The 25848-nt window shown below is 38.4% G+C and overlaps 1 protein-coding gene across 4 annotated transcripts in view; it reads left to right on the forward strand.

Moving 5' to 3' along the window:
• Positions 1-918: 918 nt before the first annotated feature.
• HEATR5A (HEAT repeat containing 5A) overlaps positions 919-25848 on the forward strand; it is a 96044-nt gene continuing 71114 nt past the window's right edge. For 2 of the 4 annotated variants that reach the window (XM_070755879.1, XM_070755907.1), the window contains exons 1-9: positions 1380-1468; positions 9657-9885; positions 10113-10324; positions 12970-13078; positions 14393-14542; positions 15611-15782; positions 17757-17917; positions 21851-22106; positions 24080-24226. In XM_070755879.1, the coding sequence (XP_070611980.1) occupies positions 9760-9885; positions 10113-10324; positions 12970-13078; positions 14393-14542; positions 15611-15782; positions 17757-17917; positions 21851-22106; positions 24080-24226 (1333 nt within the window). In that variant the 5' untranslated portion in view covers positions 1380-1468; positions 9657-9759. Of the gene's footprint in view, positions 980-1379; positions 1469-1554; positions 1641-9656; positions 9886-10112; positions 10325-12969; positions 13079-14392; positions 14543-15610; positions 15783-17756; positions 17918-21850; positions 22107-24079; positions 24227-25848 lie in introns of those variants that run through there. The other 2 variants (XM_070755888.1, XM_070755897.1) reach the window with 2 other exon arrangements.

A 25848-nucleotide genomic window follows, 5' to 3' on the forward strand; every position in this document is an offset into this window, starting at 1 on the left:
CATTGAAATAAAAATTTAAAAATGAAATAAAGACAGAGGCTCAGTCATATTGTGTTAAAGGATGGAGACATTTTCTGCTGAGTAGTAATTCCCTCCTCAAATGCTGTGGCTCTTTGCACATTATGCTTGTGTTATGATTAAAGTTTTATGCAGTGATGGCCTGCCAAAAATTTTACTGCCACACTATGGGTGTGGCTTATTTTGTGGGTGTGGCTTAAAGGTCATGCCTGGGTGGGAGTGGCTTACTGGCCAAGATAAGTTTTCAAATAGGTGCTTGAACTCATTTTCAGTTGATTAAGTCACATTACTTGAACAAGGTTCAGTATGATAACAGATTAGGCAAGTAGCGCAAATTTCTTTAATTGCTATAAAAGTTCTAGATAATGATGAAAATGATTAAAGCATTTATGGGTAAAAACATGCTATTTAACTACTTCCTATTTTAAAAGTAATTAAGGATCATACTAAGGTACTAGAGAAGAAAGGACAAAAAAACCCTATTAAGTATTCAATAAATAGTGCATACACTTACTACCCCCACTGCATCCCTCCCCCTGCAGCAGCCCATTACTGATGTTATGAATTTATGACCTATGAACTCATCACAGAATTCACATAAGAGGAATGACATTTTTGCTTGGTGAGTGTTATGAAGGAGGATACAAGTTTGAAGCCACGGAGAAATCCCAAGCAGAAGGCTGGAATGACTTGTCTTTCAGCTAAACACCGGGCCCATTTCCAACAGCGTAAGGGCTTTCTCAGCCCAGCTAGGAAAACTGACAGACCCACAGGACTTAAAAGGCTTGAAAACCTGAGTAAACAGCTTCGCTACAGTACTGTCAAAAATAAAAAAAATTAAAATCAAGCCGTTCCCTCAACTTCCGGTTCAGGATAATTGAAATTTTTAAAAGCTGTGCAGCAACCACGCTTTAGGCCCGTGGAGCGCAGCTGTGACAGGAGCGCCACGGAGCGTGGCCGTGTGAGTGGCTGCAGGGGAAGGGTGTCGCGCCGGGAGGAAGGAGGGGGGGAATAAAACATCGACAGCTTCTCTTTCGATCTGAGAAAGCAGCTTCACAACTGGGCCGCTTTTCCAGAGGCGCCGGAGCCGCGATCAGCTGCCGCCGCCGCTCGATGGCTCCGGGCCCGATTAGGCGGCCCTAAACAGCCACCCAAGAGGGAAAGAGGACGAAGGTGGCCCCGCCAACAACTCCTCCTCCTGGCCGGAGGGAGGGCGCGGGTTTCCCCGGGAGGAGGAGGGAGGCGAATCCGATCCCGGCGCGGTGGCAGCCCGATCAGGATTCAGGAACCCCGCCCTGTTCCGCCTTGCTTTCCCCCCCCCCCCCCCCCCAGCGGCGGCTCCCTGCAGGCCGGTCAGTTTCCCCGAGTTGCCGAAGCTCCTTTTCCTGGGGCCGGACGAGAGAGGCTGGCCGGGCTCGCCCACTCGCGAGGCGGAGGCGGCTGCAGATGGGTGAGAAGACTTTCTTTCCTTAGGGAGTGTTTGGCGGCTGGCAAAAAGCGTGCCGAGCTTGGGGACACGTCAGGAGAGAGAGAAGCCACGTTGTTATCTGAGTTTTAACCGATGTGGGGAGGGAAAGACGGCGGGCAGCGAGAAGCTCTCCAGGGAATGATTGTAACTAAAGGTAGGGCGCTCAACGAACCTATGTGTGAGTGATACTTAGTCGAGGAATTGGTGTTTAAAAAAAAAAACCTAAAAAAGAATAAGTTGTAAAAAAAAACTTTTTAAAAAGCTGTGGATCAAAGCATACCAAAGAAGCTGTTAAATGGGAAGAACTTTTTTCTTAAAGACAAAAAAATATTCGGGTCTGCATCCAAGGAAAATACATATTAGACAAAGTATGAATGAACTTGATACTGTACTGTAGTTCCTATTTGCAGAATTAAAATATTGTTCTTTAAACTATCAGAATGGTTTTGGGTTGTTGAAGTGTTATGTTCTCTCTCTCCTTTTTAGTTTCTCTGATGTTTAAAGTAATCCATTCTGAATAAGGAATATGATGCTTGTGGTTCTGGGTACCTGTAGGGATGCCAGAAAGATGATGACGACACACAAGTTACAATGTAATAGCACAATGCTATGACTTGCATACTTGCCTCCGATGGAAATATGTTATAGCAGTTGTGTGGTGATATATAGCATCATTTTAGAATCCACACTTAGCTGTGGACACTGCTCTGATTGTTGTATAAAGATGTGACGAATATGTTCAAATTTGTAGTAATACAAGAAATATCAATACAGTGGTACCTCTACTTAAGAACTTAATTCATTCCGTGACCAGGTTCTTAAGTAGAAAAGTTTGTAAGTAGAAGCAATTTTCCCATAGGAATCAATGTAAAAGCAAATAAAGCATGCAAGCCCATTAGGAAAGAAATAAAAGCTCGGAATTTGGGTGGGAGGAGGAGGAGGAAGAAGAGGAAGAGGACTGTCGCTGCCCAGAGCGAAGGGAGTGTTTCTTTTCTCTGGGCGCTGGCAGAGGTTTATTCCCTCTCCAAGCACCAGAGAAAGGAAAACGCTTCGTTTGCTCTGGACTGCCAAAGCCTGCTTAAGTGCCACCGAAAGGCTCCTCTGGCAGCCCAGAAAAGCCCGAGATGGCCGGGATTAAAGGGGGAAAGCCCGAGATGGCTGTGATTAAAGGGGGAATGGCAGGAAACTGGCCGGGCCCTCGTGCTGCTCTCAAATTTCCTGAGAAATTTTTCCAGGCTCAGGTTCTTAAGTAGAAAATGGTTCTTAAGAAGAGGCAAAAAAAAATCTTGAACACCTAGTTCTTATCTAGAAAAGTTCTTAAGTAGAGGTACCACTATATAAGACAATGTTTGTACCCCATGGTTATACTGTTGGGTCTTGGGTGCTTTCTTATCTTGGTTGCTCTCCTGCAGACATTTCATTACCCCACTAGATAATATCATCAGTTCTTTAAATTAGATAATGAATGCAATTAGATGCAAGAAAACATCTAAGATTGGAGAGCACAGAAGACCCTTTACAACAAGAAACATCCCCTTCCCCCTGTTGCTTTGTATAAAAGTTAAACAGATAAACTTTGAAGTTGTGGAAACTTTGAAACATTTACAATAAGTTCAAGTACATTTCATTTGCCATACTGGAATTAATGTACAGTATTTAACAAAACATTTAATTTTGTAATAAACTGTTTCACATACAACTGTTTTCATTACACAATATAGTAACACAAGTTCGTGCTGACTCTGAATGACCCATAGTTGCATTTTTTTCCCATGAGAACATAAGATAGACTATTCTTTCTGAAGGTCCACTTTGATATATGCTGTGCCAAGGGCATAAAACCTTTTTTTCCCTTGGGTGCCAAAAGAGCGTGTGCGCGCGCTATTTCGCATGCGTGATTGCCCACACCCATAATTCAGTGCCTGGAGAGGCTGGAAATGGCCTGTTTCCCAAATTCTGGTGAACCGAGTCGGCTTGTATTTCACCATCTCCAAGCTCCAAAGAACTAGGGGTGGGTAAAAATGCCCTCTCCCATCCCATCGGAGGCTCTCTGGAAGTCAAAAACACACCCTTCCAGAACCTCTGTGCAAATCAAAAATAATCAGCTGGCCCGCATACACATGCATGTTGGAGGTGAGCCAGGGCAATGGCTCGCATGCCAGCAGATATGACTCCACGTGCCACCTGTGGCACCCATGCCATAAGTTCACCATCACTGGCATAGAGTTTACACGTAAAACATTCCAAATTGGTTCTTAGGTCCCCTTTTTTTAAAAAAGCACCTCTAAATCCCAAGAGAAAGATTGGAGAAGATCTTAACAGAGAGCAACAGAAAATCACAATGGACAGAACAATAAAAGCTAGCATCACAGGGGTCATAAAGTCAGAGAAGCTTGAGAAAAGGTAAGGGACATTATTGAGTGAAATGAATAGATCAGTTTATGTCTGACATTAATAGAAGAAAAAGACTTTGCAGCACAAGCTTATTCCATGTGTGATAATACTGAAAATCAAAAAAGGTGGAATGAGTAACTCAGATTGCAGTAAGAAATTCTTTATTGCATGGGGTACCATTATTAAGCAATTGAAACTTTTTTTTGCCAAATAAGCTGATTTATTTTGAGACAGAGCAGCTATTTTGAGCCCATATCAAATAAACTTAGTTAATGGCATAGTTTAGCTGTAAACATAGTGACTACATAAAAGGAATTGTGAAGCTTCTGTATTTTTTTAAAAAATATCACTTGTAGAAATATTGTTGTCTGTCTCCTAATTGGTTTAGAAAAACAACTAGCTTTATTGAATGATCAACTCAACTCAAATGTGAAATGAGGACCCGGATTGTGGGGGCAATAGCCTAGCTCTGTTTTAAAAAAGTGCTATTGCTAACATGTTGTAAGCCACCCTGAATCTAAGGAGAAGGGCGGCATAATAATTGAATAAATTAAAAAATCAAATACCGTAAATAAAATAGCAAGGAAACTTGATACAAGATTATTTTTTGTCCAACTGGAGTTGGATTTATTTAAATCCCATAAATAAATAAGTTAGTTAGTTAGTTAGTTAGTTAGTTAGTTAGTTAGTTAGTTAGTAAGTAAGTAAATATTTTTGTTTCTTGTATTTACATTTTCATTATATTTATGTCTAACAGCCCATTCTTTTCCTTCTAACTGGAATAACAAGAATGTGAGGTATGGTTACCCTTTCAAATTACTATAACATTTCATTAATTGAACAAAGAAACCATACCTTGACATTTGTAGCCTGTCAGTTACCTTTTTCATCAGGATATTTTATTCTGCTTTCCCTTTTCTTCCAGATATTTAGAATATTCTATGCCTCCTATTATTAGGGGATTTCTTTGCTTAAGCAGAACAGCTCTAAAATATTATGTAGTCTCCCATATCTTCAGAGCCTCCCAAGTCTGCGCAATACTTTTTTAACGACAAAAAGATAGAGGAGAGGACAGAGATCCTTTTTAGTAGCATATTATTCCAGAAATATTTTTATGTATGTTCTTGTTTATATCATTAAAATTTAATGGTAATGAACTAAAATGAGAATTTGAGTAGTGGTTCTATTGATTGATTTTATTGATAATCTCTTTGCCAAGATTTAGTGTTCTAAAGATGCCCAAAGCTAGGTACATGTTTTTTTCCCTTCTTAGGACTACTATGTAATTAATAAATAGAATTATGATTTACGCTTGATAGATTTGAGTTATCTGTGAGAATTGAATATTGCCTTATTACACAGTTAAGCAAAAATAAGTTCATTATACTTTTACAAAAAATTACAGAAGTTAATAATTTCAGGCAAAGGAAGGGAAATGCATTAAAATATATTTGAATTTTTATAGTTCCCAGTAGTCATCGATGTGTAATCTTTTCATGTTACAAAGCTCTAATATAATTTAATATACTTTAAATATTCATCCTGTTTCCTTATTACAGTTGTCCTGTGGGGGAAAGTTCATTATGTTATTGATATATATTACAGCAGTTAATCATGAATAGAATGTCTCTTTTTATGAGCAGAGGGGGGAATTGCACCACACAAATGCCAGGGCCTCTGCTCTTGCTGTTTCATCCAATAGATTTTTGCTCAGATATGTTTCTCATTTGGTTCAGTAGTACTTGTTCTCAAGGAAGTGCATAGAGATTTGCAAACTCAGGGATGAATGATATTTGTACAGTTTTAGAATGAGATTATGCAGTGTGTGTACTGTTCAACAAATAAAGGGAACATTCAAATAACACCTCCTAGATAGGAATGAATGAAATATTCTCATTGAATATTTCATTTGCACAACCATTCCATTTGTACAACAGCATGTGAAATTGACTGACAATCAGTGTTGCTTCCTAAGTGGTCAGTTTGAATTCATAAACTTTTTAAAGTGTCCCCTTTATTTATTTTTTTGAGCAGTGTGTGTGTGTGCATATGTGTGTGTATACAGTGGTACCTCATCTTAAGAACTTAATTCTTTCCATGACAAGGTTCGTAACTAGAAAAGTTCATAAGATGAAATAATATTTCCCATAGGAATCAATGTAAAAGCGAATAATGCGTGCAATCCCAAAACTCACCCCTTTTGCCTTGCGCCACTGGGAATCCCCACCTCCAGACTTCCATTGGAAAATGAAGTGCCCGTTCCTGCGCTGCTGAGATTTCCCTGAGGTTCCCCTCGCTGGGATTCAAAGCAGTGCCGGCAAAAATGAAGGGAATCCCAGTGAGGGGAGCCTCAGGAAAACCCCAGCAGCGCAAGAACGGGCGCTTCGGCTGGCAATGGAAGTCCGGAGGTGGGGTTTCCCAGCGAGGGGAGCCTCAACGGTATCCCAGCAGCACAAGAATTGGCACTTCGGCTGGCAATGGAAGTCCGGAGGCGGGGATTCCCAGCAAAAGGAGGCTCAGGGGAATCCCAGCGCTTCGGCTGGCAACAGAAGTCCGGAGGCGGGGAATCCCAGTGGCGACAGCTTGGGTTCGTAAGGTAAAAATAGTTCGGAAGAAGAGGCAAAAAAATCTTAAACACCAGGTTCGTATCTCGAAAAGTTAGAAGAGGCATTCGTAAGATGAGGTACCACTGTATATATATATACCAGGGTGATTCGACACAAAAAAACAGGTAACCCTTCCCTGGTACAGAGCTGAAGGGATTGGATACTATAGCCTAGAGGCTAATTCTCTGCCTTACAAGGCCACGGTTGCAAGTTCAAGTCCCAGTGAGGGTATGGCTAGCTGATGAGGCCAAAATAAGTCCGAAATAGATCTATCCTAGTCTCCCTTAATTTTCAAATTCAGCTAAAACATGTATATAACATATATATATATTTCTATAAGATGCATCAATACACAAATATATTGGGAGTGTTTTAAATTAGAAAAAGTAATTTTCAAATTGATAGGTGGTACAATAAATTGCTTCCTACTCCCTCTTTTAAACATTCCCATTAACGTGTCATTTATTTGGTAACTATTCTAATACAGTATATGTCCTCGGAGAGGGTGGCATATAAATCCAATAAATAAATAAATGATAAAATAAATATGTATAATTTGCACTCATTGATTCATGTCATACGTAAAGAATCGGAAGAACTTACTCTGCTGCGCTGGCCATTGCAAGAAAGGTTTCTGGAGCATATTTGTAAATATAAATCATAAGGTGAAGTATTGATTGTTGTTTGGAATCAGAAATATATTTAGTCGCATAAATAGCCACTTGTTCTGAAATACAATCCCCAAAACCTGCTTTATCACAGAATTTATATTTGAGTAAATTATAATGACTTCACTAATGCTTTTTGTTCCAAAAAATGTTGTACCTTTGTGGCCGATAATGTTCAAAATATGGGTTGCCAGGTTAAAAGCAGCAGAAAGGCTGAAAATAGTTTACTGCTTGAATATTAATACTCTTTAAAAAGACCAAGTTTAAGCCCAGTAATAATTCCCTGTAACTAAAAAAGGCTAAAAAATATGAATATTTCTAAATCATTTTGTGAAAGAGTTTGACTATTTCTATATTTAGCACATGCTTTTCTAAAAATTATAATTGCTGTTAATTGTTTTCTAAACATTTCCCCCCAAAATGTTGGTTTTTTAATAAGTAAAATGGGTTTTGCAATCTACTAAAATTAGTCATTGTATTTGGGTCTAGTGCTACAAGATATGAACTACTTTCACAGAATGTGGAGAAGTTTTTATGCTATTGGATCTGCTTAGACTGTACCTCTTTTATCATACAGATCCTAATAGCAGTGGAGGGTACATGACAACAATCATGCAATTCCTATTTGCTTTGCCACACATGCCTAAATATGATAGGCATTATTTTTATAAAATAAAATGTGTGGCGCTTTCTGCAGTACATTTGCCACCCTAATGTCACTTAGAAATGAGGTTATTAATTTCAATAGGACTTATTACCTAGCAAATGGATTTGGTTTGTACACTAAGAGGACTTTGTTCCTCTGGGTAGAAACCAACTATCATAACAGCATAAATAAATAATAAGCCTGTTCTCTTAAATTACATCAGATAATCAGATCTCAGTGGACAGCTTAACGGCATTCATGTCTGTCTCTTCTTTTAATGGTCGAAATGCTCTTCTCCCTACAATAAAATTACAGCATGAAAGAACAAAGAAGTGACCCTGAAATTCATGAAGAAAATCAACTTTCAGAAGAAAACTCCAGACATATTTGTACAAAATTGACAAAAATATTTGTATGTTATATGTATATTGTCATATACTATATAAATGTTCAGTAAACACAGAAAAAAAATCAGTGGCAAATTAATGACCATATAAAAAATTGACTCATACTAAAATATGGAGTTACAATGAAGTGTACTTTTATTCTCAAGCTAACATGGAGTTACAATGAAGCGTACTTTTATTCTCAAACTATTTATTCTCAAACTAGCTCTTAAATTTGATGAATACTATACAATCTGAGCTAATTGAATTCCCTTTCCACATATAGTTCTTTCATTGTTCTATATTTTTCAGAATTTTCTTTTCATAAGAAACCAATCCAAAATGCAGAGAATGTTGAATGTTTGGTTCTTAGAAGAAGAGTTCCCAAAATATGAGATAATGCAGTTCCCTAAAATTATAAACCTATCCATGTGACTCCCATATGAATAAAACTATTTTTTATTTGAATTTATGGTTGGGCAAGAAATAAATATTCTACCTTTAATCACTGTATTGTATATGTTCCAAGAATTCTCAGACTTTAAAATATTGTACCAGTGATCTGTTTTCACACTTGCAACTGTTGCAGCATCTTCACAGCTGCATAACCAATTCAATTCAATTTTCAATTCAATTTATTAGATTTGTATGCCGCCCCTCTCCGAAGACTCGGAGACAGCATCTGGCATGTATTTATTATAATTGCACTGTCCTGCAGTGTTTCATAACTGCACTATTCACTTAACAACTGCAGTGATTGGCAAAAAGGTCATCAAATAGGGCAAAACAAAACACATCAATTGCTTTGCTTAGCAGTGGAAAGTTTGGGCTCAATTGTGGTTGTGACTCAGTTGTCTTGATCTACAATCTGAGAATCTCTGAATGAAAACTTCTAGGGCAAGGTGGATCCAATTTCCCTCGTAGCAAGCTGAACTGGAAATAGTTGGCCTATAGAACACAACTTTCAAGGTCCTGTAATATTTATTAGTAATATTTAGTAATATTTATTGAAAGGAGTGTTTGGGTTGCAGCAGAAAAATTCTAATGAGTATCAACTAAGAAATCTTCATTTATACAATCTAATACGGCAAAACCTGTTCTGCCTTCTCATATGTTTTCGATTCAGGGGACAGGAGGGTTGTCTCTTCTATTGAAAGGGTCAAAATTCTACTATTATCAGTGTGAGAATAATTTCTCATAGGCAAAACACATGATCTATATCCCATACTGCACTTTGCTGTGTAAAAAAACAGCCTAAATGAAGGATTAAATGTAAACAAGCAACAGTCTACATTGATCTTTCTTGTACACTAGAATGGCTTCTGGTTGCCAGATTTTAAGGGGTTTTAATAATTAAGTTTCAAGAATTATTAATATTTTTAAAATGTCAGCGAGGCACGCTGAGATTAAATGCTGAAATTAAAATGTGCAATTTCCATTCTTAAATATATTTATTATATATTTATTCAGGTGCCCTTTTTCATTCAGCCAGTAAATGGTGACATCACACAGCAACATCCCTGTGTGCCTTCAGGAGTGGCTTTCACATAGAGAAAAGGAGATGCTTTAAAGAATGGAGTTGGCTTGCAGCTTGCTATTTAATGAAGAGGTTTATAATCAACTGGGTGAATTTCAGAAAGCAGCATTTGCTTTGGAATGGCTGAGGTTTTTGGAAAAACTTTTACCAACAACTAATCAGGTAAAAATGATACAACTAGGACAGAACATATATTTGTTTCCTGTGGTTTTTCTTTTTTTTCCTAGGAAGGTGTATCATTTAAGGAGTTGACTAGGCACTAGAAATGGAAATTGAATATTACTTTGAGCCAGACTTCACTTGAATGCGTCTGAATCCAACTGAAAGTGGTCTGAAGCTTTTCAGATAGTTAAGAGTTTGAATGTTAACCATGTATTCTATATTTCCAGGCTGATGTAAGAGAAAAACAGAACAAACTTGTCGAGCAACTGATATCTTTATTAACCAGTTCACCAGGACCTCCTGCTAGACAACTCATTGCCAAGAACCTCATTTTATTGTATAGCACAGGAGATGTTTTTTCTGTTCACCAAACAATTGACAAATGCAATGAACTTATTCTCAGTAAAGATGATTCACCAAGCTATCTACCTACTAAACTGTAAGTCACAATAAAACATTATTTTTTTCATCATAGAACCTAAAGGGTCTTAAATAAAAATAACAAAATTGCCTACAATGTGAAAGTGAGTTTTGAAGATTAGAATAGGATTGCATCCAATTTTTCATTGGCGTGGTAACAGAGCCATGGTTCCCTATGTTTTCCCATGCGCTGCCCATTTGCACGACACAAAGGCAATTTCTTTCTTTTTAGCTCCTCTTCTTTTTATTTCTATTCTTTTCCAGGAATGAGTCAATAGTTGGATGATGGGAACTGAATAATCAAAACAATTTAGTTTGGAAAAAGAGGCAGTGATGAAAACACAGTAATTGGAGGAATGCCTAGAAATGTTGGATTGGTGTTTATATGTTGTAGTAGATAACCAGACGGGCATTGAAACACAGGCATTCAAGAATTACAATCAAATAAACAACTCCAATCTGGCCCCAATAATGCTTCATCCTTTTGCAAGTGAGACGCTAGCCCCTTTCATAAAAATAAGCCTTCACATTGGTTTGCAGTATTCTTCAGATTAAATTATAGCTAGAGTTTATGAGGATTGTGTAAGATTTTTCAAAGGAATAAGGAAGTACTGTATACATGACCTAAAAATAGCTTTAACTGCTTTAAAAAGGACATAAAATTTTTTGTACACAATAGTTCATACTTTTCATTATATGAAACTTCTCTTAATATAAACATTTTTGCAGTGCTTTCTTCTAACATATGCCCATTCGTTATCTTTTATAAATTCATACTAAAGAAAATAATTGTTTCCTCATATCAGTTATTGAAATACTAGTTACATAAGACTAGTTGAAAGACTAGTCTTTCAACTAGTCTACGTAACTGAGCCGTTGGAATTTGGTGGAATGCTCTCTAACACTTCTGTGCAAACTGCATATATATTAATTGGACTTTTATGCCGCCCCTCTCCAAAGACTCCAAGTATAGTCACTTGGAGGAATGCTTGGTTTGCATTATAGCATCCTGTAAACATTTGATCACGATTTACATAGAAACATAGAAGTCTGACGGCAGAAAAAGACCTCATGGTCCATCTAGTCTGCCCTTATACTATTTTCTGTATTTTATCTTAGGATGGATATATGTTTATCCCAGGCATGTTTAAATTCAGTTACTGTGGATTTATCTACCACGTCTGCTGGAAGTTTGTTCCAAGGATCTACTACTCTTTCAGTAAAATAATATTTTCTCATGTTGCTTTTGATCTTTCCCCCAACTAACTTCAGATTGTGTCCCCTTGTTCTTGTGTTCACTTTCCTATTAAAAACACTTCCCTATTGTAAAAAATATTTACAATATTTTTGTCAAAAACTAACATTTGCTTCTGGTTTCTGGCAAAAACCACCCATGACAATGGGTTCACTTAGCAACTCTGGTATTGGCTTATCAACTACCACCAAAAAATTATTAAAATGTTAACACAATAATCTGCTTTATAACCATCACAAGTTACAACAATAATTACCAGGCTCAATTATGGTTGTAAGTCGAGGAGTACTTGTAAGTAATAAATTCAGTTGTTTCTTTGTACAAGGTTATGAATCAGTTTAGTTTAGTTTTTTTAAAGTACAGTGATGCCTTGTCTTACAAACGCCTCGTCATACAAAGTTTTCGAGATACAAACCCGGGATTTAAGATTTTTTTGCCTCTTCTTACAAACTAGTTTCACCTTAAAAACCCACCGCCGCCGCTGGGATGCCCTGCCTCCGGACTTCCGTTGCCGGCGAAGCACCCGTTTTTGCGCTGCTGGGATTCTCCTGAGACTCCCCTCCATGGGAAACCCCGCCTCCGGACTTCTGTGTTTTTGCGATGCTGCAGGGGAATCCTAGCAGGGGAATCCCAGTATCGCAAAAAGGAGCACTTCGCTGGCAACGGAAGTCCGGAGGTGGGGTTTCCCAGTGAGGGGAGCCTCAGTGAAATCGCAGCATCACAAAAACACAGAGGTCCAGAGGTCAGGTTTTGAGGGCTTCGGTGTTTTTGCAATGCTGCGATTTCACTGAGGCTCCCTTCACTGGGAAACCCCACCTCTGGACTTCCATTGCCAGCGAAGCGCTCATTTTTGTGATGCTGGGATTTCCCTGCTGGGATTCCCCTGCAGCATCGCAAAAACACAGAAGTCCGGAGGTGGGGTTTCCCATGGAGGGGAGCCTCAGGAGAATCCCAGCAGCACAAAAATGGGTGCTTTGGCTGGCAAAAGGGGTGAATTTTGGGCTTGCACACATTAATCGCTTTTCCATTGATTCCTATGAGAAACATTGTTTCATCTTACAAACTTTTCACCTTAAGAACCTCGTCCCAGAACCAATTAAGTTTGTAAGACAAGGTATCAATGTAATTCTGAAATGTATACCTTAAACCTTTCTTAAACAACTGGTTGTCTTTCACTTTTGTTGTGCAGAATTACCAGTCAACATAGGGCAAGGAGATGGCAACCTAATACAACCAGAAACCATAGATTAAGGAATTTTTTCTAAATAATTTAATATTTAAAGGCTTTTTATTAATAGCTGTTGATTATTAAATTTTTATCAGTTTATAATAAAATGAAGTATAGAATAATATTATTAATGTTTTTTAAAGGTTGCCTGACTACATTTTTCTCTTTTCTGTTTTAAAAGTGCTGCAGTGGTTTGTTTGGGCTATTTATACAAAAAACTGGGAAGAATTTTGGGCAACAGCTTTGTGAATACTGTGGGAAATATTCTTAAAGCAATGAAGAATGCAGAGGTAAATGAGCAGGTGTTAAAGTTGAAATAAAATATAGATTTAAAGTCTAGTGAAGAAAACAATTTTAATGAAGGTCTAATGGATATGAGATTTTGACATTTGAGGACAGGATGATATCTAAAAAACAAATTAAATTTCTTCAAAACTTCTTTGAATCAAAAATAGGCTAATTGCAAAGTACGATGAATCTTTTAAAGACTTTTCTTCTCTTTTTAATCTTTATCAAAATTAACATTAAGCATGAACATTTGATCCCATGATTTAATTTTTTCTTGCATTCCTTACTCCTGTTTTTATTCTTCCCGATATTTTATATTTTTATTGAGATGTGTCTATTGGAAGTAATTATTTTGTCTTGTTTTATTTATAGTAATCATGTTAAAGACGATGCCTTAGACCTTTTTTGATTTGCGTGCCAAAAGTGCGTGCAGTAGTATGCACGCACATGCCCACAACCATTTCCTCCCTTCAGGCATATGGAACCCCCCATGCTGCCTATGTGCATGTGCACAACCTCCCGCCTCCGCATGTGCACAGGCCTCACTGAAGCCTGGAACTGTGAAAAAATGGGCAAACTGGAAGTTTGGAAAAACGGACTTCCGGTTTCCCCATTAGCGGTTTTCCGAAGGCTTCAAGGAAGCTTCCTGAAGCTCTGGAGTGTGAAAAGCAGCACAACAGGCAAACCAGAAGTCCGTTTTCTGAACTTCTGTTTTTCCCATTGGACATTTTTTTGCGCTTCAGGACCTCAGGCAGTGAAGGGTGAAACGGCCTTTCCTAAGGCCGAAAATCAGTTGGCCAGTGTGCGCATGCACGCTGGAGCTAACATAGGACGACGCCTTTGTCACGTGCCCTCCGATATGGCTCCATGTGACACAGGTTTGCCATCACTGACTTAGACTTTTTGGCTGAACAATATGATGAAAATGCTTTAAATGAAATCATTGGCTTGCCTAAAAGTGATGTGTATTGTTATTTTAAGTAGTCACATTTGCACCTTCATTAATGCGGAAGTGATCTGCAAGTGTCTCTTTATAAAATGAATTAGTTACCGTAGGTTTTCAATAACTCACTAATAAAGTGCTGAAACTTGTTAGAGACAGACAGTTTCCAGTACTGTGCTATGACTTCTCTGCCATGAATTTAACAATGGGACCTTTGGCAAAAATTTTCACCTAATTCACCTAACATAATTACGATGTTAGTAAAATTTTGTTTTTTGAAGAGTAGCAAAATGAAAATGCAAAAATAGAAAACAATCCTAGTACCTTTGTCTTATAATAAGATGATGGTGATTTTTTTTTTTGACCTTGTCAGTCTCAAGGACGATACGAGATCATGCTAAGTTTGCAGAACATACTGAAAGGATTGGGAGCTGCTGCTGTTCCTTGTCACAGAGATATCTACAAAGCTGCACGTACATGTTTGACAGATAGATCAATGGCAGTTCGTTGTGCTGCTGCAAAGGTAAAATATTATTCTTTTTTGTAATTAATCTTCCTGTATACCATTTCATATGTTACACAAAGAATAAAACAGCATCCATTGCAACTTCTATCTTGTATTACCAAAAAGATTTTGGCATATGAAATATAACAAACTTTTGTTAGGATTTTTCCTTCATAGATAAATTAAGTATATTAATTTATGTCTATTAAAACGATATACATTTTGCAATCTGACCTTATGTCTCTATAAAGATTCTTTGACAACAGCAGTATTTATTATAGACAAAGTTTGGTGTAATGATTAAGGGACTAGGCTAGAAACGAGGACATTGAATAGTTATTCAGTGCAATTAGCAATACAGTATATAATCCTTTCTGGAATGACAAAAACAAAGTTTGAGCAAGGTACCAGTGTACATCCTTCCCATCCAATCGAAGAATTATTGAAATATTTTATTTCTTTCATCAAAAGAACAGAAAATTTGTAAAGTTTAATGGCTTTAGGTTTATATGCTTTTATTTCCTTATATTTATAATTGACAATGCATAAATATTTTTGATATTAGTCTAGGTTTGAGATTTTTGTAGATTTTTTTATCGTGCCTTCATTATTTTTTTACAAATAACTCAAGGGAACATAATGCTTGTTTCTCCTCCTATTTTCCCACAACAACCCTGTGAGGTAAGTTGGACTGAGAAAGAGTGAGGTCCAAGAGGTGTATGTGTGTGTGTGTGTGTGTGTGTGTGTGTACACATATATATATTTGTGTGTGCATCTGTAAAAATAAACAAAAAGTCCCACTAATGAATTCTCAACCCCAGATAAATTGATACTATCCAAAGTCCTAATAGTAATATCTACATTCTACAAAAAAGTTTCTATTCCTCTCTGTTGATCTTATGTATTTCTGGGTCAGATTTAGAGGAGAGAAGACTTTATGTAATAGTTTTTATTTTCCTACTTGATAGACATTGTTGGATGCAGCTCATTTTTAAAGTATTTTTAAGCTATACAATATTTATGCACAGATTATTTGATTTGTTTATTTTGCTTGTCTTCTCTTCCCCACCTTTTTTTTTAATATAGTGTCTTCTTGAACTTCAGATTGAAGCAACTTTTATGTGGAGTACAGACATAGATAGTGTAGTAACTCTATGTTTTAAATCCTTTGAAGGCTCCAACTATGAAGTGCGAATGGCCGTTTGTAAGCTTTTAGGCAATGTATTGATTAGTGCTGTAACATCAAAACAAGCCACAGGTGAGTTGATTTATTTTTTCATCCTTAATTTGGCTGAGGAAGTTTTAAGCACTACCGGTAATAAAGACCCTTCAGAATTGGTCACTGAGGGATTAGATAGCTAATATACTAATATGATAACATAATAACATATCAACTAGCACATATACACACTACATACACAAAGACACACACATATATATACACAGGGCTGTATAGAGAGTTTTGTGTAATTATTGAGAAACCAGGTTAGAAATGAGGACACTGAATTAGAATTTTATTTTAGACGCAAAGCCAGCTGCATTACCTTGGTTCAGTCAGTCACTATAAACTCTAGGATAGAAACAGTGAAAAATTACTTCTGAACTATTGCCAAGAAAATTGCAAGGACTAATTCAGGCAGTCGCCTGAAGTCAACAATATCTTGTATGGTCATGAGTGTGTGCTGCATCAGAATAAAAATAGTGACAGGAAATATTTCTACTTTCTGCTGTGGTAAAGTGGGGGGAAAGTTAAGTCAACTAAATGGCAATTAAACTTAACAGCACCCAGATCAGCGAGGAAATAACATATGAGGAAACATTGTAAATAATAAAAAATACTTACATTATTTAGAGGTAGATGTTAAAACGCCCATCCAGTACTTAGTTTCCCCCATTCAGCTCAGTTTGAATGTTAACAATCTGCACTACAGAAGTGACTCCCAGAGTCTTATTAATGTACCTCTATTATGTGGATTAATAAAATATTAAAATATTTCATTACATTGACAGAATTACACTTACCAATTTAATTACTATTAATAATAGCAAATTTAGCCTTCCTTTTTCTTTCTCATAAAGAAAAAGATAGTCTACTTAAATAATTACAGTATCTTCAGTTATATTATGTAATTTAATGAGAATAAAGCTCATCTGAATAACATTAAGTAAACTGGTTGTATTAAGTTGCATGTATAGGTACATTGATATGATATGATTATTTTATTAATGATATTTCTTAATTTAGAGTAATGTTTGCCCATTGCCAAAGCTTTACAGTACTAATATTTGAGCCATTCTTGCCTTCCATCAATTGACTTTTAATTTAATTCATTGTATTCATAAAAACTTTGTTTCCAAGATAGACTAATCTAATATTTTTTGTCAAACAGGTTGTTCTGGACCAGTGGTTCTCAATCTGGGGTTGGGACTCTTTTGGTGATCTAACGACCATTTCACAGGGGTCACCTAAGACCATGTGAAAAGACAAATTTCCCATGGTGTTAGGAACTAAAGCTTCTATTCTGGCGCCCTGGGACATATTTTGACAATCCAACCAATCAGGCATTTACAGTGGGGGTGTCCCTCTGACCTTCCTGCCAATCAGCTTAAAGCTTTGTTGGGAGAATTGATGCTAGACTTATGGTTAGGGGTCACCACAACATGAGAAACTGTATTAAGGGGTCACGGCATTAGAAAGGTTGAGGACCACTGTTCTAGACAGTGAACCAGACTTCTCAATTCTTGCCTGTAATCATGATTTGATTTAGCTTAGCTAACCCGTAAGTAGACTTTCAGACTGTTTTATAGATAACTATGAAGTACAAGAGTGGTTGCAAAGTAGATTCTCCCTTCAGCAACCTTTTTGTTGCTCATATTTAATTTTAACTTAGTCCAATGTGATTTGGTCTCATTATGATAGTTGTCTTTTATAAAAGAAAAGACAAGGCTCTTGCTGATTATGGAAAGACCTTTTCATAAACTGACGTGTAATTGGGCACAGATTTGAATATTTTATCCATGATTGTTTCTTTAGTTGTTTACTTGCCATATTTAGAGGCTATTCAATTTCCCAACAACTCTGGCTGGCTTCACAAACTAAAAGCGCACTACAGGTCGTTTATTGGTTAACGATCTTGTTAAGCAAGCTTTCAGCCCTGCAATAGAAGATGAAAGTAAATGAAAGACTGTGTTGTGTATATATGAGGTATGACTGTATGTTTGTTTTTTAAAGCCTCTGCTAGACAACATGTTCGCAAAATCTCATTTATGGAAGCTTTGGAACTGCTAGGGACAGGTTTTCTTCGTGGAAGTTCTGGATTTCTACGAACCAGTGGTGATATTTTGAAAGGAACAAGCTCAGTCAGTAGGGATATCAGAGTTGGAGTTACTCAGGTTTGAGTTATATTATGTTAAATTATGTTTAAATATTAAAACATGTTGTGTTTTAATTTTATTTACATTTGTGTGACAAATTTGTTACTGTACTATATGTATATACTGTACAGTATTCCCTCAATTTTCGCGGGTTCGAACTTCGCAAAAACTCTATACCACGGTTTTTCAAAAATATTAATAAAAAAATACTTTGTGGGTTTTTTCCCTATACCACGGTTTTTCCCGCCTGATGACGTAATATGTCATTGCCAAACTTTCATCCTTTACTTTAATAAATATTTTTTTAAATAAACTTTAATAAATAAACATGGTAAGTAATGATCTAAATGGTTGCTAAGGGAAATTGCAATTTAGGGGTTTAAAGTGTTAAGGGAAGGCTTGTGATACTGTTCATAGCCAAAAATTGTGTATTTACTTCTGCATCTCTACTTCGCGGAAATTTGACTTTCGCGGGCAGTCTCGGAACGCATCCCCCGCGAAAATCGAGGGAACAATGTACTATATATTGTTCCTGTTGAATATGTTTATGTTGCAGTTAGGGTTTCCAACATTCTGAAAGAAGTCTGAATGATTTTAATACTGATGAGCATTTATCTCAATTGTTAATGAAAACTAAGCCATAATATGCTGTATTTAACATACTCTAATTGACTATGTATGGTATGTTAAATAAAGCATATTATGCTTCTGCTCCGGTAATCTCACACTACTAACCAGAGCATACAAAACTTTCGCCAGACCAATTTATTTTTTATTTTATTTATTATTTGGATTTGTATGCCGCCCCTCTCCGAAGACTCGGGGCAGCTCACAACAAGTGAAACAAATCATAATAATCCAATTAATTAAAATATTTAAAGATTTAAAAAACCCCATATACTAACAGACACACACACAAGCATACCATGTATAAATTAAACGTGCCCAGGGGGAGATGTTTAATTTCCCCATGCCTGATGGCAAAGGTGGGTTTTAAGGAGTTTACGGAAGGCAGGAAGAGTAGGGGCAGTTCTAATCTCCGGGGGGAGTTGTTTCCAGAGAGCCGGTGCCGCCACAGAGAAGGCTCTTCCCCTGGGGCCCACCAACCGACATTGTTTAGTTGACGGGACCCGGAGAAGGCCCACTCTGTGGGACCTAATCGGTCGCTGGGATTCGTGCGGCAGGAGGCGGTCTCGGAGATATTCTGGTCCGATGCCATGAAGGGCTTTAAAGGTCACAACCTTAATGCTTGAATACAGCTCAGCTGTCTGGAACCCACACCGCATTTCAGACATAAACACTCTAAAAAATGTCCAGAGATACTTTACCAGAAGAGCCCTCCACTCCTCCACTCACAACAGAATATCCTACGCAACTAGAATTACAATCCTAGGTTTAGAAAGTTTAGAACTACGTCGCCTTAAACACGACTTAAGCATAGCACATAAAATCATCTGCTACCATGTCTTTCCTGACAATGACTACTTCAGCTTCAACCACAACAACATGAGCACACAACAGATACAAACTTAAAGTAAACCACTCTAAACTCAACTGCAGGAAATACGACTTTAGTAACTGAGTAGTTGATGCATGGAACTCACTACCAGACTCTGTAGTATCATCACCTAACCCTCAACATTTTTCCCTTACACTATCCACTGTTGACCTTTCCCGATTCCTAAGAGGTCAGTAAGGGGCGTGCATAAGTGCACCAGTGTACCTTCCATCCCCTGTCCTAATGTTTCTATTTTACTAGTATCATGTATATAAATATTATTATATTTTTGTGTACCACCAATACGTACTTGACAAAACAAACAAACAAACAAATAAAACCTGAGTGCTGAATCTGAGCACATTTCTTTAATGCAGTGTTTCCCAACCTTGGCAACTTGAACATATTTGGACTTCAACTCCCAGAATTCCCCAGCCAGCGAATGCTGGCTGGGGAATTCTGGGAGTTGAAGTCCAGATATCTTCAATTTGCCAAGGTTGGGAAACACTGCTTTAATGTACAGTATTTTTTCAAAATATAAGACACAATTCCCCTCCCCACACAAGAGGATGAAAATTTGGGTGTGTCTTATACACCGAATGTAGCCCTGCTCACCCACCAGCTCCCACCCTTTGGTCTCTGCCTCCCGGGAATTTACCTCTGTGTGGCAAACAGCTTGTTTTAATTTCAGCTTCAGCACAGCCTGATTAACACAGCAACTGATTTTGGATGGTCTCCTGACCATCAGCTGTTTCAGGCTGCAGGAATTGCCATTGCCTATTGCAGCCTCCCTGTGTGCAGAGGCAGATTTTTTTTTCTTGTGCTAATCAGGCTGTACTGAAGCTGAAACGGACTGCCTGTTGCAAGGAGGCAAATTGCTGAGAGGCAGGGGCAGAATTCCCCCCCCCTTGTGCTAATGAGGCTGTGGTGAAAGTGAAACTAAAACAATCGGTTTGCTGTAAGTAGGCAAATTGCTGGGAGGCAGAGACAGAGGCAGATTTTTCCCCCCTCGTTTTCCTCCCCCCAAAAGGTAGGGGCATCTTATAGTCCAGAGGGTCTTACACTCCGAAAAATATGGTAGCTTACTCAGGCAGCATAAGGAGGTCAAAAAAGATCAATTAATGGAAGCTGTTCATTATTGCAGCCAGATTTCTTAAGTGAGTTTTATCCCATATTACAACCTTTCTTGTGCCTGTTGTTAAGTGAATCACTGCAGTTGTTTAGTTAGTAACGCAGTTGTTAAATGAATCTGTCTTCCGTATTGACTTTGCTTGACAGAAGGTTGCAAAAACTGATCACATGACTCTGGGACACTGCGACCTTCATAAATATGAGTCAATTGCCAAGTGTCTGAATTTTGATAATAAGCTGCAGTAGTCATGTGAAAAACAATCATGTCACTTTTTCCAGGACTGTTATAACTTTAAATGAACTGTTGTTAAGTCGAGGATTATATGTATCACATATAGAAATTATGTATGAATTTTTGCAAGCTACTGAGGCAATTAAGTCAGGCTGCTCTGCCTTCTAATTTGGGCAGAAAAACATGACATAAATCATTCTTTGTTACCCCTGTAAAATGTTAATTTTGGCCTGAAATCATGTGTTTGCCCCCTGGAAGATGGGTTTATGCGGTAACCTTCCTTTTAAATGTTCTGTTTTAAAGGGGGAAAGTATTACTATACTTTTCATCTACAGTCCCTTTAAGATTATCCCCATTTCTGTCTTTAAAGGTATGGAAATTAATTTTAGTTTCTTTAAATATATTTATTTTATTTATTTACTAACAAATTTATATGGCTGCCAGATCACACATAGGTGGTTGAGTGGCTCACAGCTATGAAAGATCACCATCGAACTACTTGTTTTTAGTAAGTAGGACAGTATTCTATAAACTCAATACACTGAGATTGCTTTTATTGATTGGGTTGTAATCTTTCAAGCTGTTCACTGCCTTTATGTTCTAGTTTCCATTGCTGTAAAACCAATTTTACCTCGAAGAGGGGCAGCATATAAATTAATAATAACTAAATACATAAATAAATTTAGAAAAACGGGAATATTTCAATAATTTCTAAGATGTCTTTAAAATTTGTAAGGGTAAGAAGCATGGCAGTTTTACCTGAATTGTTCTTGAAATTCAATTTTACCTAAATATAAATTTACATATAAAATTATACTGATATCATTGTTTTTATTTTTCACTGGAATATTAAGTTTACAGTTAATCTTAACTTGGTATTTATTAGTATTTTGATTGAGAGAAGGAATTTTTCAACATTCGGCTTAATTTGATCAAATCAAATTTATTTTTCAAATCTTTTCACTCTACTTAAAGAAGCTATAAATGTAAATAAATACATTAAATGAATACATTAAAATGGTTTCATGTTTTTGTAATATGTGCAAGTTAGAACTGATTTTAATATTTTTTAAAATCAATTGTTTTCCAGGCATATGTGGTATTCATTTCCGCACTAGGAGGAGAATGGCTTGAAAGGAATTTTTGTGCTTTGCTTTCCCACATTCTGGATCTGGTCTCTCAGTCTCACCCTAAGGCTATTCAGACACAAATGGACAGTATTTGTAGCCGCCGTTGTATTTCATTTATTCTCCGAGCTACAGTAGGAGGCCTTCTCGGGGAAAAAGCTCGAATTGCAACTGCCAAGGAGGTTTGTCAAGCCATCTGGAAACTGAAGAAAGTTATGGGTATGGAACTAACAAGATTATTTGCTAACCCTCCCTCTGTGCTTTCACATTTCCTAATCTAGTCATACATTAATTTAATCCCCCACATAAACCAAGTCTCTCTGTGGCTTTTTAAAATCATTTAAAATCTTAAAATGTCGTGAATTTTTCCCATTATTCAGTTTTAGATAAATGTGTAGAAAGTAGATATAGTAGCTGACTCTAGGCTTGACAGACAATTTTATATTACATCCCACTAACATGTATATCTGATGATGGAATCACAAGCACAGCACCCACTAATTACAAGCTTTTATCTTCTGTTTAACAAGTCACGCTGAAATAAATGATCCCATTCATTCTTGCTCTGTTTGGAAGGTTTGATGAAATCTAGATGATGTAACCAGAAAAGTTTGCTGAATCTGAGCAAACTGGGTCTAGGTTTTCTTTAATATATCTTATTCAGGAGCATAAGAAGGTCAGAAAAGACCAATTAATGGAAACCGCTCATTATTGCAGGCAGTTTCTAGAATCATGATTCTGTAGTGGCTATTGTTAGACAAATATTAGTACACTACCATGATCATAAAACTAAGTTGCTGCCAACTTATTTATTATCTTAATCAACTTTGCAAATGATAGAGATAAATTACCGGTGAGCCGCCCCGAGTCTTCAGAGAGGGGCGGCATACATGTAATAATAATAATAATAATAATAATAATAATAATAATAATAATAATAACAACAACAACAACAGCAATAATAATAACTATTGTGCAACAACAATAATAATAGTTATTATTGTTATTATTGTTGTTGTTGTTATTATTGACAGTTGTGACATTGACAGGCTATATTTACCAAGGAAAATAGGTGGCAGAGGACTTTTGTAAGTGAGGCAGACAGTGGAAGAAGAGAAGCATGCATTAGCTGACTATGAAGGAGAGCAAAGAGCCAGCATTGATAGAGGTCTAAACAATAGGAAGCTTCTCAAGGCGAAACAAACTAAGGAACAGTACAGAAAAACTGTAACTCAATATCGTATGGGCAGCTGGTGAAACAAAGCATTGCATGGCCAGTTCTTGGAGAAGATTGAAGGCAAAGTGGATAAAGAAAAGACCTGGTCATGGCTTAAAAGTTGAACACTCAAAAAGGAGACAGAAGGGCTAATACTGGCTGCACAAGAACAGGCCATTAGAACGAATGCTATCAAAGCCAGAATTGAAAAGTCAACAGACGATCCAAAGTGCAGACTCAACTGCTGCAAAAAGATCGCACAGACTGACTACAAACATAGACACGATGCTGTGACACAGTTGATCAACTGGAACTTCTACCAGAACTACCATCTACCAGTGGCAAAGAACTGATGGGATCATAAGCCCGAAAAAGTAGTTAAAAATGAGCAAGCAAAACTACTGTGGGACTTCCGACTTCAGACTGATCAAATTCTGAAGCATAACACGCCAGACATCCTGATTGTGGAGAAAAAGAAAGTATGGATCATCGACATTGCAATCCCAGGAGACAGCAGAATTGAGGAGAAGCAGCTAGAGAAATTAGTGAAATATGAAGATCTAAAAATCGAGTTGCAAAGACTCTGGCATAAGCCAGACAAAGTGGTTCCAGTGGTCCTTGGCACGCTGGGCGCAGTGCCAAAGGATCTCAGCAGACATTTGAAAACCATCGGAATTGACAAAATCTCCATCTGTCAATTGCAAAAAGCCGCTTTACTGGAATCGGCACACATAATTCGCCGCTACATCACGCAGTCCTAGGTGCTTGGGAAGTGCCCGACTGATGATGAAATATGAAATCCAGCATAGTGATCTCATTTGCTGTGTTGTACTGACAACAACAACAACAACAATAATAATACAAATATGCAATAATTTAGTCCAAAGTGTAACTTCATTTTAGTCATTAACATATGTGTCAGCCCTCTGTCCCTAGATTTTATTTATTTTATTAACATAACATTTTCTGTTGTCAGATGCTGCAGTGAGTAACTGTAATGTGGGAACCCATACAGAGGTAATAGCAAACCAGCATATGCTAATATGTGCTCTAGAAGAGCTTGGAAACCTCATACACGGCTTAGGTACTACTGCTGCACCTGTTCTGCAAGATTCTAGTACAGGTAATACTCTCATAGAGTCTTAAGCTATAGGATAAATAATACAAAAATGAGTGATGGTACCATAAATTGTTTCAAGATGTATTCTACAGAAAGAGAGAGTTCAGACAGCTGCAGAAATCTTTCTTTTGATAAATTAAAACATTCTGTATAGATTCTGAATCATCACAGATCATTATAGGGAACCTATTGGGAATGTGTTATTGAGATCAGTTCTTAGTTTAGCAGTGAGAGGGAAGACTGCATTTTTATATCATTTTGAGATCTCATAGTGTTTCACAGAGCTATACAGTGATCCCCCGTTTATTGCGTCCCCAACCATTGCGAACAGGGTACTTCGCTATTTTTCAACCCGGAAGTCAAAATACCATCTACGCATGCGTGCCCGTGGGCACGCATGCGTAGATGGCAACCGGGAGATCAGCTGCTGGGCGGCTTCCCTGAGTCTTCCCCCTCTTGCTGGCGTCAGCGAGGAGTTTCCCCACCGCCCACGCAAACTCCTCGCTGCCGCCCGCCCTTCGCCCGCCCACGCCGTTCATTCTCGCCGCTTTCGAGCTGAATCCGGGAGCAAATTCGCTCCTGGATTCAGCTCGAAAGCGGCGAGAATGAACGGCGTGGAAAAGGCGTTCCTTGCCGTTCGTTCTCGCCGCTTTCGAGCTGAATCCGGGAGCGAATTCGCTCCTGGATTCAGCTCGAAAGCGGCGAGAATGAACAGCGTGGAAAAGGCGTTCCTTGCCGTTCGTTCTCGCCGCTTTCGAGCTGAATCCGGGAGCGAATTCGCTCCTGGATTCAGCTCGAAATCGGCGAGAATGAACGGCGTGGAAAAGGCGTTCCTTGCCGTTCGTTCTCGCCGCTTTCGAGCTGAATCCGGGAGCGAATTCGCTCCCGGATTCAGCTCGAAATCGGTGAGAATGAACGGCGTGGAAAAGGCGTTCCTTGCCGTTCGTTCTCGCCGCTTTCGAGCTGAATCCGGGAGCGAATTCGCTCCCGGATTCAGCTCGAAATCGGCGAGAATGAACGGCGTGGAAAAGGCGTTCCTTGCCGTTCGTTCTCGCCGCTTTCGAGCTGAATCCAGGAGCGAATTCGCTCCCGGATTCAGCTCGAAATCGGCGAGAATGAACGGCGTGGAAAAGGCGTTCCTTGCCGTTCGTTCTCGCCGCTTTCGAGCTGAATCCGGGAGCGAATTCGCTCCTGGATTCAGCTCGAAATCGGCGAGAATGAACGGCGTGGAAAAGGCGTTCCTTGCCGTTCGTTCTCGCCGCTTTCGAGCTGAATCCAGGAGCGAATTCGCTCCCGAATTCAGCTCGAAATCGGCGAGAATGAACGGCGTGGAAAAGGCGTTCCTTGCCGTTCGTTCTCGCCGCTTTCGAGCTGAATCCGGGAGCGAATTCGCTCCCGGATTCAGCTCGAAAGCGGCGAGAGCCAGCGCCCCCCGGACCCCCAACCCGGGTTTGGGGGGCTGCTAGGAAGCCCTCCATGCCGGTGGCAAACAGCCGTGCCGCCCCCAATCTTCGGCTCCTCGCTAGCGCTGTGGGAATAAAAACACAATCTGCACATGCGCAGAAGGTGTTTTTACTTCCGCATCGCTACTTCGCGAAAACCCGCTCGTTGCGGGGGCTCCTGGA

This window comes from Erythrolamprus reginae, chromosome 1 (genome assembly GCF_031021105.1).
Source record: "Erythrolamprus reginae isolate rEryReg1 chromosome 1, rEryReg1.hap1, whole genome shotgun sequence".
NCBI classification, from domain to species: domain Eukaryota; kingdom Metazoa; phylum Chordata; class Lepidosauria; order Squamata; family Dipsadidae; genus Erythrolamprus; species Erythrolamprus reginae.